General features: G+C 36.3%; 1 protein-coding gene and 1 pseudogene across 3 annotated transcripts in view; both read left to right on the plus strand.

The window, feature by feature from the left end:
- Nucleotides 1-6,121, plus strand: part of LOC121394535 — a 61,353-nt pseudogene extending 55,232 nt beyond the window's left edge.
- Nucleotides 1-18,680, plus strand: part of nebl.L (nebulette L homeolog) — a 146,050-nt gene extending 127,370 nt beyond the window's left edge. The window contains exons 5-9 of one of the 3 annotated variants that reach the window (XM_041565542.1): nucleotides 10,608-10,779; nucleotides 12,089-12,232; nucleotides 12,346-12,401; nucleotides 15,858-15,979; nucleotides 16,273-16,398. In XM_041565542.1, the coding sequence (XP_041421476.1) occupies nucleotides 10,608-10,779; nucleotides 12,089-12,232; nucleotides 12,346-12,401; nucleotides 15,858-15,935 (450 nt within the window). In that variant the 3' untranslated portion in view covers nucleotides 15,936-15,979; nucleotides 16,273-16,398. 3 annotated transcript variants of the gene reach the window in all.
- Nucleotides 18,681-19,014: the final 334 nt, after the last annotated feature.

The raw sequence follows: 19,014 nt of genomic DNA on the forward strand, positions 1-19,014 counted from the left end.
TGTACTGATTTACATACATCAAATAAATGTTACTGTACGATGCTGCAACGATGCAGATATTATTGTTTAATGCTTGTATATTTTCAGAAAAAATATAAAGATGAAGCTGAAAAACTGCTCTCAACGTATTCTATCATAGCAGATACTCCAGAGATAGCGAGGGTGAAGACCACTCAGAAAAACATAAGTTCTGTGAGTGTTTATATCTAATTACTTATGAAATTCAAATTGCTATACTTTAGGATTAAATGTCTCGTGAGCTTCAGAAAGTGAAGCTATCAAACTTTCTAAAGCTTACACAATGAGACTTTCAGTGCCCAAATTGGCCTATATAGCCAAGAGCATACAGTGAAGTAGATCCTTCCAAGTCAAACAGGTTAAACTGTGTCACAGTCTGGGAACTTCTGAAAATATGTTTGTGAATTGCAGAATTCATTTTCCATTAAATTTGAGCATCACGCATATTGCTTTTAGATTTGAATAAAACTTGTTTTTACAACTCACCAATGACCATTTCAGTCTTCTTGGCACCAAACGCACCAACCATTTTATTAGATTTATTTTCTGGAATCTGTTCCACTAGAGCAGTGATCCCCAACCAGTAGCTCGTGAGCAACATGTTGCTCTCCAACCCCTTGGATGTTGCTCCCAGTGGTCTCAAAGCAGGAGCTTATTTTTGAATTCCAGGCTTGGAGGCAAGTTTTGGTTGCATAAAAACCAGGTGTACTGCCAACCAGAGCTTCCTGTAGGCTGCCAGTCCATATAAGGGTTACCAAACAGCCAATCACAACTTTTATTTGACATCTCCATGGACTTTTTCAAGTTTGTGTTGCTCTCCAACTCTTTTTTTTACATTTAAATGTGGCTCATGAGTAAAAAAGGTTGGGGACCCCTGCACTAGAGCTACTATTTGATGGGTAACGTTTGTCACATCATGTGCAGTATCTAATGCTGGTGAGGAATGCTTTAAATGCTGCAGGAAACTAGTAGATTATTCAGAGTATATGCCATGCAGACAATACTCTGTAAGACAGATATCACAACCTTCATCTTCCATTTGATAAAAAAGACACAATTACAGGATGGCAGGTTTTTAAAAAGTGTCTAAGATGACCTTGGTCATTTTGTAATGGAGGCTAATATGCCAATTATTTTATATGTCTGTGTTGTGTTCACTTCTTCTTGTGAAAGTGCAACTATTAAATTGCAAGTGTGTTACCCAAGACCCCCTAAGAACCAGAAACTGACTATTAGGGGCACATTTACTAAGGGTCAAATATCGAGGGTTAATAAACCTTAGGATTCGACCCTCGAAGTAAAATCTTTAGAATCCGAATATCAAATTTGAATGATTTTAGCGCAAATCCTACGATCGAATCAATCAAACGATTTTAAGTGATCGATGGGAGGATTTTTCTTTGATCAAAAAAAGCTTAGAAAAGTGATGGGGAAGGTCCCCATAGGCTAACATTGTACCTCGGTAGGTTTAAACTGCCGAAGTATGTAGTCTAAGTTTTTTTTAAAGAGACAGTACTTTCGACTATCAAATGGTCGAATAGTCGAACGATTTTTAGTTCGAATCGTTTGAGTCGAAGGTCGTAGTAGCCTATTCGATGGGCGAAGTAACCAAAAAAATACTTCGAAATTCGAAGTTTTTTTCATTCGAATCCTTAGTGTAAAATGATGTATAGCGATGGGCAAATCTGTCCCATTTTCCTGAAAAATTCGCATAACGGCAGAAAAAACACGAAACTGTGAAAAATTCATGAGACGCTTTGAAGTCAATGGGCGTCAAAATTATTTTGACAAGCAACAATTTTTACATGAGCCGCAATTTTTATATGTGCAACCATTTCGTCCAAATGCATTAAAGTCAATGGGCATCCGAATAAATTTGAGGCGTGACCATTTTTATGCACACAACAATTTTGACGTGCAACCATTTTTTTTTGTAACAGAAGTGTATACTTCTTTTCCTCTAACATAATTGCTTGTAGGTTTTGTACAAGAAAGGTCTGGGAGCTGTTACAGCGGTTAAGGATACACCGGAGACCGACGAGTAAAGATATCTCAGCAAAGTATCAGTACTGTAAGTGGAATGCCATTTTAATGGACTTAAATTTAGCAACATAAAGGATTGTTTAGGTTCCTCACTTAATTCATTAAAACAATGAGCGGTTTGAACTGAAATTATCTAGAGCCGTGGTTTTCAGATCTTTTAAATGCAAGAGACTTTTGACCTTCAACATTTGGTAGGTTAAGGCCACCTATACATTATAAAAGATATATGAAATCATTGTTCCATCAGCAATTGAGCCATTTATCCAAGAATATCGATGGCAGAGCACAAGGGGTCACTCCGAATATAAACTGGTTGACCTTCCAGCAGGGCTTTGGGGTGTATATAGTGGAGCACGTAGACTTAACCCAAGTTTTACTAAACATCAAGGGGGTGCCCTCAACCATTCCAGTTCCCCAAGCTGGCTTTTGGTTTGCCAAGAATGCTAGAAAGTGCATCTTACAAATGAAGCAAAGTGTTTGTATCTATATGTGCAACACTTCACATCTTATGAGCTCAGCAGGGTCATGAAAATGTAAAGTCGTAGAGAGCTGTTTGCAAATAACATGCACTTAAAGTATGAGTGAATGATGCAATATGCTCATTTAACTTACATGTAAAATTGCATCTCTTCCTCCATTTGCATGTGAATAAAATGCTTTGAACATATTAACAGCTATTTTTCACCTGGAATTCACAATTAAATGGTTAAGAGAACTGGGGGAATGTGGGGAGAGCAGTGACATCTAGAAAGTGCTGAATGGAAAGTGAAAGCAATTGCTTGCCCTGCCTCTATGCCTAGAGGAGGTGCAGCCAATATTTGATTGACAGCTGAGATGTTTAAACGAGTTTACAACAGCTATGAATGCTTTAATAAAAAAAAAAGAATTTGGATTTCATGTTTAATTTGAAAGGGACTTTTATTATACAGATTTATTATACAGGTCCACTTTAAAGCTATCTAATGTATCAGCCTATAAGACTGATTCAGGGAGAGAATTCCACATCTTCACTGCTTTCACTGTAAAAAAAACCCTTCCGAATATTTAGCCAGAAACTCCTTTATTCTAATCAGAATGAGTGGCCTCTTGTCAGCTGGAAGGACCTACTGTAACAAACAGGGGAAAGTTGTGCTCACCACTAGTTTTTAAAACCATTAGGCGGGGGTGCAATGAGGGTGTGACCACAAAAAACATATAGACAAATACAAGATTCCTCTGCACTCAACCCATTATCAATATATTTAAGACAGCGACATTTTGTGCATACTGCTACTGAAAAATGCCTTACCCTTTAAACAAAACAGGGATTGTTTGTCCATATATTGCAATATATTTAAGCTGGCCAACTACGTCAAAGTCATCCCATATCTGGCCAGTCCTATGCTAAATTTTATCTGATTCATTAAGAATTCTATGGTTTAATTATACATTTTATAAAAGGGACGAATATGTTTTACCTGCAACTTACTAGCTGCTTTCAAAGTAAAACTCCCAAACTTGGCTGCCCTTTTATTAGACACCAGTGGGATCACCTGACTATAGTTGGAGGGGGTGGGAGCTACAACATGGAGCTGGTCACTGCTCCTGTATAAACTATAACAAACAAGGGAAAGTTGTGCTCACCACTAGTTTTTAAAATCATTAGGCGGGGGTGCAATGAGGGTGTGACCACAAAAAACATATAGACAAATACAAGATTCCTCTGCACTCAACCCATTATCAATATATTTAAGACAGCGACAGGAAGACAGGAAGGACCTACTGGTAAATAAAGCATTAAAGAGATTATTGTATGATCCCCTTATGTTTTAATTAGCGATGCACCAAACCCACTATTTTGGATTCTGTCAAACCCCCGAATCCTTCACGAAAGATTCGTCAGAATACCGAACTGAATCCGAATCCTAATTTGCATATGCAAATAAGTGGTAGAAAGGGGAAAAAATTTACTTCCTTGCTTTGTGACAAAAAAACCAAGCCAATAGTTGCATATGCAAATTAGGATTCGGTTTGGCCAGGCAGAAGGATTTGGCCCTTCTCTTAGAGAGGGTCATTCTCTGAACCCTCTCTAATTCAATAATGTCCTGGAGACTAAAACTGTATTTAATAAAACAATTGCTCTAAAATTCTTACTATTTTTTGAGGTTTTTGTTGTTGTATTCAATTTTGTTTTGTGTTTTTCTCTGTTCATGCTTTTTAGGTTTAGATTTTTTTCAGAAATAAGGAGACATTCATGATTTTTTTAAATGTATGTTTAGTCGAGGTTGGAAAATCCTCTCAAACTACACAAATCAGAATAAGGCCCTTAGTGTAAAGTTTGCACCATGTTCACTGCACCTACTTCCTAACTGAACTCTTACAGCCTTAATTCTTTAAAGGGATACTGTCATAGGAAAAAAAAATTTTTTCAAAATGAATCAGTTAATAGTGCTGCTCCAGCAGAATTCTGCACTGAAATCCATTTCTCAAAAGAGCAAACAGATTTTTTTATATTCAATTTTGAAATCTGACATGGGGCTAGACATATTGTCAATTTCCCAGCTGCCCCATGTCATGTGACTTGTGCTCTGATAAACTTCAATCACTCTTTACTGCTGTACTGCAATATGATGTAATATCACCCCCTCCCTTTACCCCCCCCCAGCAGCCAAACAAAAGAACAATGGGAAGGTAACCAGATAGCAGCTCCCTAACACAAGATAACAGCTGCCTGGTAGATCTAAAACAGCACTCAATAGTAAAAACCCATGTCCCACTGAGACACATTCAGTTACATTGAGAAGGAAAAACAGCAGCCTGCCAGAAAGCATTACTCTCCTAAAGTGCAGGCACAAGTCACATGGCCAGGGGCAGCTGGGAAATTGACAAAATGTCTAGCCCCATGTCAGATTTCAAAATTGAATATAAGGATCTAGCAACCATCCATATAGTAAACATCCTCTGTCCTATAAAAATCCTTACCTAACCTAAAGCTGCTTCAAGAGTGTCTACTCTAGTCTGACGGACCATATATGATAGATTCTAGTTTTCCCCCAACTTTGTTAGATTTACTCAGTGTCGGACTGGGACACCAATGGTCCACCCAAAAACCTTAGACCAGGGGCCCACCAAAGAACCATAGACCAGGGGTCCACTCTCTCAGTACTATTATTCTTCTTCTTCTCACTCAACCTCTATTCTCCTAGTCTTTAAATTTTACATACCATAATCTATTATTCCATCTATTTAACCTCTTTGTTCTCAAAGAAATAGGGAATGACCATGAAATAGGCCAAATGTTTAGCAGCATGAGGGCCCACCGGGAGTTTTCCTGGTATCCCGGTGGGCCAGTCCGACACTGGATTAACTGAAATAACATATTGCTCATATCCAGATATTTTGTAGGTGAAATATAAAGATGACATTGAACCTGCAATGGCCATTCCCGATCTCCCAGAAGTGAAAAGAGTTAAGGAAATCCAGAAAAACATTAGCAATGTAAGAATGGCTTTTTATTCTGGGGTTGATATGCAGCTGATGGTATTGCCAGTACCTTCTGTGGTGGCAAATAAATCACCTCAATTACCTCTGATTCCCAGGTCCAATACAAAGAGCAGCAGTTCAAAGCCACACCTGTGACAGTTACTCCAGAAATGGAAAGAGTCAAAAAGAATCAGGAACATTTCAGCACGACAAGGACAAGCAATTACTAATATGCAACATTCATGTACAACCAGCAGCCATTCAGTCACACATCTGTGCTGTATTTTAACCACCACTGTTAAAGGGGAAGTTCAACGAAAATAGTTTTTTGGATAATGCAAGAAAATTGCACTGGATTTTTCCTCCGGTGCAAGATGCAGATCACATGACCTGGGGAAGAAGTTCTTGCTTACTGAACACTAAGTACACTCTTGCACCCATAAGTGCTCTGTTCTTCTTCCCCCAGTCAGTCATAAATGACCCCTAATATATTTAACTGCTGCACTTTTCTCAGAATGATTCAATGTGTAGGCATAGGAAAAATAATAAATGTTTTTAAAGGGCATGTAAAGGCAAAAAAATAAAATCCCATTTTTACTTTCTTTAATGAAAAAGAAACCTATCTCCAATATACTTTAATTAAAAAATGTGTACCGTTTTTATAAGAAACCTGACTGTATGCAGTGAAATTCTCCCTTCATTTACTGCTGTGGATAGAGATTGTCAGACGGTCCCTAACTGCTGAGCAGGGAAACAATCATACTTATGAACAGCAGGGGGAGCCCCCGCCTTACTTCCCAGCCATGCAGAACTCAAGCAGCTTTGTTTATGACGATCCCTAAGCAGCCCAAACCACACTGAGCATGTGCACAGTCTTGGTCTTGCAAAGATGTTTAACAAAGTTACAAGATGATGACCCCCTGTAGCCAACTTTGAAAACATAAATCATTTGTTTGATTAGGCTTGTGGTGCAGTAAGTTCATGTTTATATTTAGTATTCAAAATACAGCATTTCTAGCCTTATTCTATTTTAGACTTTTCATGCCCTTTTATTTCAATAAGATATATTTTATTCTCCCGCAGGTTCACTACAAAGAGAAAGTTGGGAAAGCTACTGCAGTGAGCTGCACTCCAGAAATGTAAAGAGTGAAAAAGAATCAGGAGAATATCAGTTCGGCAAGTGTCATGAACCACTCTGTGGCTCAATTGTGTAGGCAGAGATGGAATGGGTTTAGCCCTCAGTCAGATGCTGTAATTAAAGAACAGGCACAGGGGGAAGTATCATGGAGTTTCTGGCAATTGCGAAGCAGAATTAGGTTAATATTACTCCAAAATACATGCTTCTGTAAACCACCATGCATGTACAGGTATGGGATCTGTTATCTAGAATGCCGGAGACCTGGGGTTTTCTGGATAATGGATCTTTCTGTAATTTGGATCTTCATACCTTTAGTCTACTAGAAAAACATGTAAACATTAAATAAACCCAATAGGCTGGTTTTGCTTCCAGTAAGGATTAATTATATCTTAGTTTGGATCAAGTAAAAGGTAATGCTTTTTTATTGCAGAGGTAAAGGAAATGATTTTTGAAAATTTGAATTATTTGGATAAAATTGATTCTATGGGAGACGGCCTTTCCGTAATTCGGAGCTTTCTGCATAACTGGCTTCCGGATAATGGATTCCAAACCTGTATTACACCAGCAAGGCTGCCAAGTGACAGAGAGAACAGAATGTGGAGAAAGTAGAATGATATTAGAAGATAAAAAAGTGCATAAGGGAAGTAGAGAGAGATGGAGAAACCGTAATGGAGTTGGGGTTTTGGGAGATGAAAAATAGAAGTGGGGAGATGAGGAAAGGAATGAAAGGGCGAAGTTAAGGGATGAAGTGAGGAGTGGATGAAGTAGCATAATGGCAGAGGTGGGAGACAATAAGAACAGATGTGAAGAGGAGAGAAGACCAAAGAGCATAAATGATGTGGAGAGAAGTGAACAACCTTTGGGAGATGAGCAAAGAAATAGAAAGAAAGGAGGGGCGAGAGCAAGAATGGAAATAGAGAATGAAAAGGGAGGGTAGGGAATTTCCTGGTTAGGAATCACTTGGCAGATGATATTGTTCAGCAACAGCAGGGTTAACTTCTATGGGTTAATAAGTTCACGGTTCCCCTATAGGATATGGTGTTGGCAGTTTACTCACAGTCTGTGCTCCTAGATCAATAGAGTAGCAGAAATGCCTCACACAAGCAACTTCGGGCAAATGCATCGCCGCATATGCATTAGCGCAGGCGACTTTTCATTGTAGCCTATGGGAAAAAAACACAGAGGCAGTTCGGGGAGATTGCCGCTCAGAAGACGAGGCGATTAGTCGCCAGGCGACAAAATCTCCCCGAATCTCCTCGTGTGAACTAACCCTTAATTAAGGGGTTACAGGTAGAATAGATAGACAATTGATAGAGAGAGATGATAAGAGAGAGAGAGAACATGAGAGAGAGAGAGAACGAGAGAGAGAATGAGAGAGAGAAAGAGAGAACGAGAGGCAGATGATAGATAGATAGATAGATAGATAGATAGATACCAGGTCATACCTTTCGTTTCTTTATGGGGTAGAAGGTTTACCTCTGTAAAGTATTCCAAGACATCCATTACCTGCAAGACCCAAACCTCTGCTTTAGATCTTGGACTGTAACTTTCAGTATTGGCACTATTAATTATTCTAGGCTTAAAGTTAAATTGCCTTGTTAAAAAACTCCCCCAGTAGCCCTTAGGGCAAGGCCAGATGTGGCGTTTTTGCGGCATTTTTAAAAAAGAACAGCCAGGCGTAAATATGCATAAACTGCACTACCACTGAAACTAATGAAAAACGCAATATCGCAATTCACACAGGGCGCTTGCAAGCCGAAATCCGCCACAGGACGCCAGTATTGACGTTTTTCAAACAAAAATTGTTTATTAATTAGGGCCTCATGGGACCCACCTGCAGCCTCAGGGTCTGCTTCCTCTGTAGTTACACCCCTGTCAGGCAATGTGTTATGGTGCAGTATCCGTCAAACTCTCAGGGTTTGACCCTAAAATATCCGTTTAGTAGAACAAAAACTCCTCAGTCCCCAGTGGAAATGTGTATTATAAGATCAATACCTGACTTTCTTTCTGAAGCTCGGTAATCTGCAACAAGCGGAAAGAAGATCAATTCCAAAGCTCTGCTCTGTGGTTCCTGCCGTCTGGAAGAGAGTGAGAAGCCGGCACCCTGGAGTGTTTGAGTCTTATCTTGGATTTGTTTGCATTTATACATTAAAAAGCTGAGCTGAGATGTTCTGTTTTTCTATTCCAGGTTAAGTACAGCAACGACTTGAAACAACTGAAAGGTAGACCTAGCATCATTTTAGACACTCCAGAAATGAAAGAAACACAAAACCACACATCCATGGTAGGATGCTTGGGGGGTTTGCAGTCTATAATAGACTTGAGTGTGAAAATGCACCTTGAGTGGATCCCGCGGGTGCTCTTGGGGTTGAAACTGCACATGAATAGGCGGGATGTCAAATAATAATAAAATATTTTCACTAATCTGATTTTGTGGCTTTTTTCTTTAACATGCATGTTACTGAACCTGACACAGTATGTGAGTGGTGCATGTTGCCTTATGGTACGCATGTTTTATATGAGTGGCTAAGCACTTAACTGCATTTATTTGGGAAATTTGCACGGAAATTAATATTTTATGTATTTTGTTTCCTTGTTTAAGTAATTACAGATTCAGTAAAATACCCACTGTACCAGATTGTCTCTTTGACATTTACTCTACGTTTAAAGGAAATGTAAACTGTTAAAGAAATGTTTTAAGACTGCAGTCAATCCCATTTTGCTGAAATATTTTTTTTAAAAAAAAAGCTGCACCCAATCTGTTCCAATAGTCTAAGGAACTTGAGAATTAGATGTAAAAATAAAAGGCTGACTATTTCAGTGATATGTTTGGTTGAACATTTCTTCAGTACAAATTCAACTTTAAAGCAGCAGGTGTGCGTGTTTATTTTATTTGCATATTTCTCATATTTCTAATATTTAAATCTATCTCTAGTTAAAGAGGGTCACATATATAACTATAATGAAAAGGACTATTGTACAGATAAGAAAGTCTGCACTGCACACATTTTGAACTGTTATAACTGAATTGAAGGATCATTAAGGAAACTAGTTAGGAAATATGAAAAGATAAAATATTTGTAGGTCCAAGTGGAGACTCTGAGGGGCAGATTCATGAAATCTGAATTTATAGTATACTGCAATTTGAGGATTTCTGCCGCAAAAATCTAAAGTTTCTAAAACTCAAATTTTAAGGATTTAGTACAGTTTAAGGATTTAGTACAGTAAGTGCAAAAAGCTTTGAAAGCTCAAGTATAAAGTTTGTGTAGAAACCAAGCGGAGTTGTATTAGGAAAATTCAAGCAATGTTTCAATAGTAATTTTTGAAATCCATTAGAAATTTGGCAGACTTTCGGTAATATGTTAATTTGCTGCATTCAAGTTGTTTTTTTCACACAATAAAGATTTTAAATAAATACATTTGAGTATTTTAAATAACACATGAAAATTAGATTTTTGATAAATCGGCTTCCCCAATACAAAATTTTCTAATTTTCAAGATTTCTAATGGAAAGAAATTCAGAAGTTCTACTCCTAGCCTAGTTCCTTTAGTCCTTACCATCGGAATATTTACTATGCTTTCAAAAATATTTTAGGTCACCTTTTATTGTATCAGTGATGCAGTATCAATACACAAAATTTGACCCTTTTAAAATCTGACCCTTTCAAAAAAAAGTACAGAAATATATGTATTGTCTGTTTACATGATATTATTTATGGTTAAAAGCAAAATGTGCAAAGATTTTAATCATGTCTTTTTGCAAAAATATATTTATAATGTATTTCTGATTTATAATATATAATTGTATTTAATTATAAATTATATTTAATTATTTCTCACTGAATTTAATCTGGGTCAGCATTGGGTATCGTTGATATATACATCTGTAGACAGCTTACTGCAATGTATTTATTTATAATATATATAATTTTATAATTATTTTTAGATCAAGTATCATGAAGATTTTGAGAAGACGAAAGGTAAAGGTTTTACCCCAGTTGTGGATGATCCCATAACAGACCGTGTGAGAAAGAATACACAGATTGTCAGTGATGCAGCCTATAAAAATGCACACCCGCACGTAGTAGAAATGGACAGAAGATCTGTGATGGTTGTAGGTGAGTTCAAACCCTTAAAAACATATCAGTGAGGAAATGGCATTGGCGGGAACCACTAAATGGCATTGAGTAGCTAGTCACTCACCATACAGTCTTCAACCACAAACTCACACTACTAGAGTTTAAGCTTGCGGGTGAATAGTATATGTTTGTGTAAAAAAATTATTTTGAAATGTTAAAAGCTAAAGTACAGTACATTATAAACAATCCAGAGGGCCACGTGGTTCAGTCCATTAAAGGGATCCTGTCATCGGAAAACATGTTTTTTTCAGAACGCATCAGTTAATAGTGCTAATCCAGCAGAATTCTGCACTGAAATCCATCTCAAAAAGCAAACAGATTTTTTTATATTCAATTTTGAAATCTGACATGGGGCTAGACATTTTGTCACTTTCCCAGCTGCCCCTGGTCATGTGACTTGTGCCTGCACTTTAGGAGAGAAATGCTTTCTGGCAGGCTGCTGTTTTTCCTTCTCAATGTAACGGAATGTGTCTCAGACATGGGTTTTTACTATTGAGTGTTGTTCTTATATCTACAAGGGAGCTGTTATCTTGTGTTAGGGAGCTGTTATCTGGTTACCTTCCCATTGTTCTTTTGTTTGGCTGCTGTGGGGGAAAAGGGAGGGGGTGACATCACTCCAACTTGCAGTACAGCAGTAAAGAGTGATTGAAGTTTATCAGCGCACAAGTCACATGAGTTGGGGCAGCTGGGAAATTGACAATATGTCTAGCCCCATGTCAGATTTCAAAATTGAATATAAAAAAATCTGTTTGCTCTTTTGAGAAATGGATTTCAGTGCAGAAGTCTGCTGGAGTAGCACTATTAACTGATGCATTTTGAAAAAAACATGTTTTCTGATGACAGGATCCCTTTAAGGGGCCTATTTATTATGCTGTGCAAAAAACAGCAACAAAATACACCACACACCGCCAGGCTTCACTGCGTAAAAAAAACAGTGTATTGTGTATTGATTTAGAGAGATTTTATTTTATTTGCTGGCACTTACTTGCTGCTTGAATTTTTCTCCGTTGACCTTATTGGATTACACAAGACTGAAGTGGTGTAAAATAATTGCATCAAATCTGGCATCAGGGCAGCATAAATTAAAGCAAATACCTTGATAAATTCACCATTTATTTTACACCGCTTATTACAGCGTTTTTCTGGCTTAGTTGTTTTACACATAATGATATTATTGGAACCCATTACAAAAACTAATATTCAATGAAGTTTCATCTTTCATGTTAATGTTTATTTCCATTGTCAGTCTTTTTGTGGAATCATGGTAACAGCAATTCTTCATTTTTAGAGAGAGCAAGTCAATATAACAGGCATTACTGCCACTCTGCTGGTGCTGTTGGATTAAGTCAGGGTGATGACAGGTCAGAGGTATCCGAGATGAACCCTGGTTTCTCTTACTACAGTGAGGGAACAAGGGCATCTGATGAAGAAGGTAACAATAATGTGCACAATCCTTCAAGCAGATTTCCTTTGTGTTACCGCTATTTGCCTTGTGTGCATCACTTCAACCGGTACCTTACTCTCTTGTCTCTTGTTCCACTACAGTCAGAAAAGGAATTCCATTCACAAGGCATCTAAGCATAAGCCAAATATATTTACAGGTATGGGATCTGTTATCCTTAAACCCATTATCCAGAAGGCTCCAAATTACGAGGCTATAGACTCCATTCTAATCAAATATTTACAATTTCTAAAAATGATTTCCTTTTTCTCTGTATTAATAAAACAGTACCTTGTACTTGATCCCAACTAAGACATAATTTATACTTATTGAAGGCAAAATAATCATATTGGGTTTAATTAACAATTAACTGTTTTTTAAGAAAATTAAGGTATGGAGATCCAAATGACAGAAAGATCCCCACCAGGTCTTGGGAATTCTGGCTAACAGGCCCCATATCTGTATAAGTATTTCACCTATAGAAGCCAGGGAAGTCCAGTATTCAGACTTAACTGATTTACAGGAGCATCCAGGGTTGAACTGGGCCGGCGGGACACCAGGATAAAACCCGGTTTGCCCCAGCACCCGTGCCCCCCCCAGCCTAAGAATAGTCGCTGACGTCCAAGAATAGTCTCCAAGAATATTCGCCAGCATCCAAGAATGGTCGCCTGCATCCAAAAACGAGACGCCGGCACCTCCAATGGGAGCAGAAACCCTCAATTTTTTGATTGAAACTTACCAGAAGCTGCTGCATTTCTCACCCTAGGCTTATACTCGAGTCAATAAGCTTTCCCAGTTTTTGGAGGTAAAATTAGGTACCTCGGCTTATACTCGGGACGGCTTATACTCGAGTGTATACGGTACTGCATAATGAAAGAGAATAATAGAAGAGAGAATGCCCTAGTCAGGAGCTGCAGTGCCCTGATATATTATGGAGACAATAAATCTACAAATACATAGCAAAAGGTACAGAAGGGACAGCTGCTTTAATCACTAACAGTACAAAAGTGTGGCGTGATGTACACTGGTGTGGCGCATTAACATAGTTTATAATGTCTACGTTCTACTTGTGGAAAAAAACACAATGCACTGATATAACTGAAATCATGGCAGTCTAACACTGCTGAAAAACAAAACTTGGAGGATCTTTGTGTAAAATTCACAACATTAATATTAAATGTGTGCAACAAAAGAAACTAAAACAATTGAAAATATAAAATATGTAATTGCTGACTTCTGGGTGGAGCGGCTAACTTTTTTTTATCTTCTTATCTGCCTTATGGAATTAATGGAATACTCTATAAGGATATTACTACTAGGCCAATGGCTTCCCCCTTGTGTCTTGCTTTTTCTTGACTCTTACTCTAGATATGACCATATTTTAGGCATTGTGTGATTTCTAATAGCACTATCCATTTTTTAAGGCTTATGGAGGTATATGTTTGGGCACAGGGTAATTTCAGGCTCTTTGAGGTCCATGTTTTTAATTATGCCTAAAATATATCGCACACAGAAGAGTTACATGCAAGTAGGTAGGGACTGTTTTGCCCCAAGTATTGGGACTACTTGAAACTACTTGAAACTGTAGTACTCAAAGCACCTGAAATTATTCCATGTGCCATTGCCCTAAGATTGTAAGGACCTATTAATAAAGGGGTTACTACTTTGCCACACATCAATGGTTTCTGCTCATGTTGTTATCACCAATATATAAAGTTTAAAAAGGTTATTGAAGAAGGTAGAACATATTGTAATGCAAGTACTAATTTCAATGAAATTTCATGTACGAGGTTATTGCAGGATAGCAAGGCACCTTCTTTTTTTTATTTGATATTCTTTATTTTTTAAGATTTACAAAAATTAAGAAGAAAAAGAAGAGGGATACAGAAATGAAAAAGGGAGGGAGGACTAGATAACAAATAATCAAAATGCAATTAATATCAATTCAGAAACATTGTAAATCTAATAAACATAAGAAGCATAATCAGCATGATAAGCATATAAACATATAATAACCCACTTTTATGTTCTAAATATTTTCTCTCGGTTACATAAATGCTTAATGAGCAAAAATCACCAATGTAATTGCCAACGTTATTGTACTTAGAAGTTTAATGATTCCCAGAAATTTATCCAAGGAGACCACAAGTCTCAAAACTGAGTGCTCTTATTATGTAATATATGAGTAACTTCTTCCATCTGTTTAATATCTTCCACAATGGAAAACCACTCAGCAAGAGTTGGAACTTCTGTAGATTTCCACTTTTTTGGAATTAATGCCTTTGCGGCATGAATCATATGTAAAGTAAGGTTATTTGAAATAAATTTGTCCTCTATAATAGAGAAGTCTAGTAACATTTGTGTGGGATTGTTGCTGTCCAGAGTAGAATTAGTAACTTTATTAATTATAGAAATTACTGGAGTCCAAAATTGTTCAAGGACTGGGCAAGTGAGCCAAATGTGGGAGTGGGTACCTTCTTTGACGTTGCATCTCCAGCACAAACTGGATTGAATTGCGCTCATTTTGCTTAGTCGTGCCGGAGTGTAATGCCATCTGGTGATTAATTTATATGCCGCTTTTGAGGCTCTAAAGGATTTAAACAGATCCGTAAAAAGTTTTTTCCACATTAATGGTTAAATTTTTACATTTAGCTCCATTTCCCAAGCAACACAAAATTTCAACTCTTTTAAAGTCGGTTGTGAGCGTAGTAAATCTTAAAACTTTGAAAGCGGTTTTGAGATGGTTATTGAGGACGTTAATAATTGTTCCCAAGGCACCTTCTTATCTCACTTTATCTCACTTTGCCAAACAGAAGTTCTTTAGCCTCTCATAAGAAATAATTTGATCTAGCCAGGCCTGAGCTAAAGGGAAATGTTATTAATTATTTTGGGCAAAGTAAATGTCAAAGTTCTTCATAAACAGGGAGAAAGGATTAAAAATGGCCAAAGTCTTCTACCATTCAGTTATTTTAATTTACATTGCAGATTTTTATTTATGTGGTCTATGCATATTGCCTGTTTTTACTTTGCTTTAGCTAAGTATCCCTATCTTTTACTCTAAGGGGGTTATTTATCAAAGGTTGAGTTTGTGAGGTTTTTTTATACTTCGAATAAACGCACAACTCGAATGTTTGCTTATTTATGAAAAAATTTGAATGGAAAAAAACTTGAATCGGTGCAATCAGGAGGAAAACTCGAATACTTGAATTGAGAGTTATCAGTGCAAAAAAAAAGTTTACCGAAAATCACCCAAATAAACCCTAGCATCAGAAGGCTACAAACACCTTCAAATGGTTCAAGGGACCTCTTCCATTGACTTCTACATTACCTCGACAGGTTTTAGCTGGAGTATTTTCAGATTCGAGCGATTTTCAGTTTCAGACCATAAAAATTCGAGTTTTTTTTTAACCTGAAAAATTTTATTTTTTACTGAAACTACCATTCCAAGCAGCAGTGGGATTAACTGTATATAGAGAGTAATAACAGGGATCTCTCAATTAGTGCTAATATGCGTGTCTGTAATATAAATAAAGTGGTAAAAAAGATTTTTTTTTTTTTGCTGTGCCATATTTTTTGTGTTAGGTAATTTATTTTGCATCGGGTTCTTTATTTCCAGGCCCAGGGATGCCTGGTGCATATCTGCAACATCACTCAGGCTATGGTTATATGCACCAAAGCAGTGCTTCTTCAGTGAGGTCAGCACAGTCCCAGCATGCTCAGCCACTTTCACCAAGCATGGTAAGTAAAGGAAATTTACTGAACCCAACACCCTCCGAAAAAAAAATTTTCTAATTTTTCAGATTTTTTTTTTGAGTTTGTATAGCCATTGGAAATGATTGATATATGAATTTGATATATTTGAGTTCTTTTTTACTGTTTTATTCAATTAAGTTTTTTACATTTCATTTTTTAATAAATACATTTTCAAGTTTAATCGAATTGAAAAAAACTCTAAAATTCACAAATTTGAATTTTGAAAAGTTTCGACCCATTTCATAGCAATACATGCTTGTTTTCCTATTTTTCCATAGAGAACATATAGAGCTATGTATGACTACTGCGCGCAAGATGAAGATGAAGTGTCCTTTAGAGAAGGTGACTACATTGTCAATGTTCAACCAATCGATGAAGGCTGGATGTATGGCACAGTTCAGAGAAGTGGAAAAAATGGAATGCTTCCAGCAAATTACATTGAGCTGGTTAACTGATTTTTAATTTGATCTGAATTTATTCGTACCATTCATTCTCTGCAAATATTATTTTGAAGCTAACATTTATTTCAGATTACAGGCTTACTTTTGAAAGCACTAGCATCAAATTTTATGACAATTTCTGTAAGAAATACATAGAAATACAGTACACTGTCCTGCTGACAAAATGTTCTACAAAGTCTGCAATGTATCATACTAAATGTAAGACAATTTAAGCTATTGTATTTACTTATGTTTACTTATATAAATATTAAAAACCTATCTGTAGCCATAAAACCAGCAATTTACTGAAAGAAATGTTAATGTGCCTAGGGTTATATGATGGAGGCGACCATTATTTAGATAACTTTATTATTACAACACTTTATTGTTCTGGTTGTTCATTATACTGTTATGAACGTAGCCATGTATTGTTTAACACCATCAACACGTATTTATATAATGCCAATACAATAATGGGCAGGGGTGTACTCTGTTCTTTCTCACTGGCACAGTATTCGACTTTTAAAATTGTGTTGATAACCCAAGAGTTCTACAGAAAAAGAAATTATAAATAGGGTTACAGAAAAGCTATAAATTGCTCATTATATCTTAAAATGTATCTATAAATTGCTCAAATGCTCAAAATGTGCAGTCATCATTGTTTCATTTACTAATTCAGACTTCCTAGATTTTCATGGCAAAGACTTGGAATTCTTATTTTAAATGTTTAGTGGTGGTAGTCTCAATATTTCTGGGAACCAAAATGCCATTTTTTATGGCTCTTTAGTGGGGAAGAAAAAAATAAATAGAATTTTAAAACCCCTGCATGTAATTAATTACCAGACTAAACTCCTAAAAAGCACAAATAGCACTAATATTACATTATTGCTTTGGTCACTGATGGCCACAATGTGCTGAACTCTTTTTTTGGGGGGGGGTAGGACAATTTTCTCTGTACTTCTAGGGAGGAGATAAGAACCTTTAGTATTTGCCAGGGAGTCTTTTTTTCATTTTTAATCCACTTTTTAAATATTATTTGACTATTTTGCCTAAAAACGAGAAAAAGTATTGGTTTTGAAATTAATACTTGGGAGCCTTTTTAATATTGTTTGTGCTTTTTGGCACAAGTAATCTTTAAGGAAACCCTGCGTGAGTTTCCTAACTGATATTGGGTTTCGGGTCGAAAAACCTTGGCAATATTCATATTTTTCCTGAATAGGCTTTTGGAATGAAAAAATACCTAGGCACCCAAATTGCCAAAGATTAGGAAACTCAGTGTTTTTTTTTAAAGATTACTTGTACCAAAAAGCACAAGCAATATTAAATAGGCTCCCAAGTATTTATTTTAAAACTAATAAGCTTTTTCTTGTTTTTAGGCAAAATAATAAAATAATATTTAAAAAGTGGATTAAAAATTCAATTCAATTTTGTTCATGCCAAAAAGTACATTTAATCTTAAATAGGCCTTTTAATTAAAGAAAATCAAACCATGCCACACTCTTACGGGCAAGTTTACTTCAAGTTTTGAGACCACAAATTTCTTTAGATCTGTCAAATGAAAAAATCTTGAAAATTTGAATGAAAAAAATCAGCAGAACCTGTTGATCATCTATAGAAGTCAACGGGAGTTGTATATTCAGCATTAAAGCCATTTTATTTCTCTAGAATTTTAAAACAGTTACATATTTACTTATGGAAAATTAAATGAACATTGATTTTTCTAAAATTTTGAGTAAAAATGCAAGTGATCAAGAAAAAGATTGCAATCCTAGAAATAACTTGACCAAGCTAAATCACAATTTTTTTCCCATGATCACATTTAAAAAAAATAATAAAATTAATAAATTGCCCCCCCCCAGTTCGGAATTGGGTTCAAACTATGGCATTAAATTGTTACAAAGTTACGTTTTTAAATAGAATTTTACCCGGTTAATAGTCCTTTTCATTATTTTATTTTAAATTCACTAGAATAAATTCAAAATTAATCTCTAACCATCACACATCTGAGATTTTACAAGCATTACTACTTTTTAGTGTATTTATTTTCTTCACATTCTTCCGTCATTTGAGTTTGCTGAAAACATGGGATGTTGGTGTAAGGAACAATAAGGTCAATAAGATTTTAGTAATATGTAAATGGCAAAGGGGAATTAATACTGTTATTGCTTTATGAGATGCAATCAAAAGAAAATGGGAGACATTTGTTACATGTAAGGGGGAATTTATTAAAGTCCGAATGCCAAAAACTTGAGTTTTTTTTTTTACTATAAAATCCGAATTTTTAGTGGAAAAAAAATACAGAGTTTGTATATAAGTCATTAGGAGAGGTCCCTAACCTATTTGGAATTTTTTGTGGTCTGCGCTGGAATTAGCCCGAAACTATGACTATTTTGGACTTTTCGGGCAAAAATCCCCAAAAAATTCTTGTTTGTCAGGAAAAAGCCAGAAAAAATCTAGCTATTCAGGACAAACCTCAGAAAAAATTGTATGATTTGGATTTTTTCGGGGTTTGTCTCCGAACTGATTAAAGTGTGCTTTTTAAATAATAAGTAACATCCAATCATGGATTCTAGTTTGGTC

Source organism: Xenopus laevis, chromosome 6L (genome assembly GCF_017654675.1).
Source record: "Xenopus laevis strain J_2021 chromosome 6L, Xenopus_laevis_v10.1, whole genome shotgun sequence".
Lineage (NCBI taxonomy): Eukaryota > Metazoa > Chordata > Amphibia > Anura > Pipidae > Xenopus > Xenopus laevis.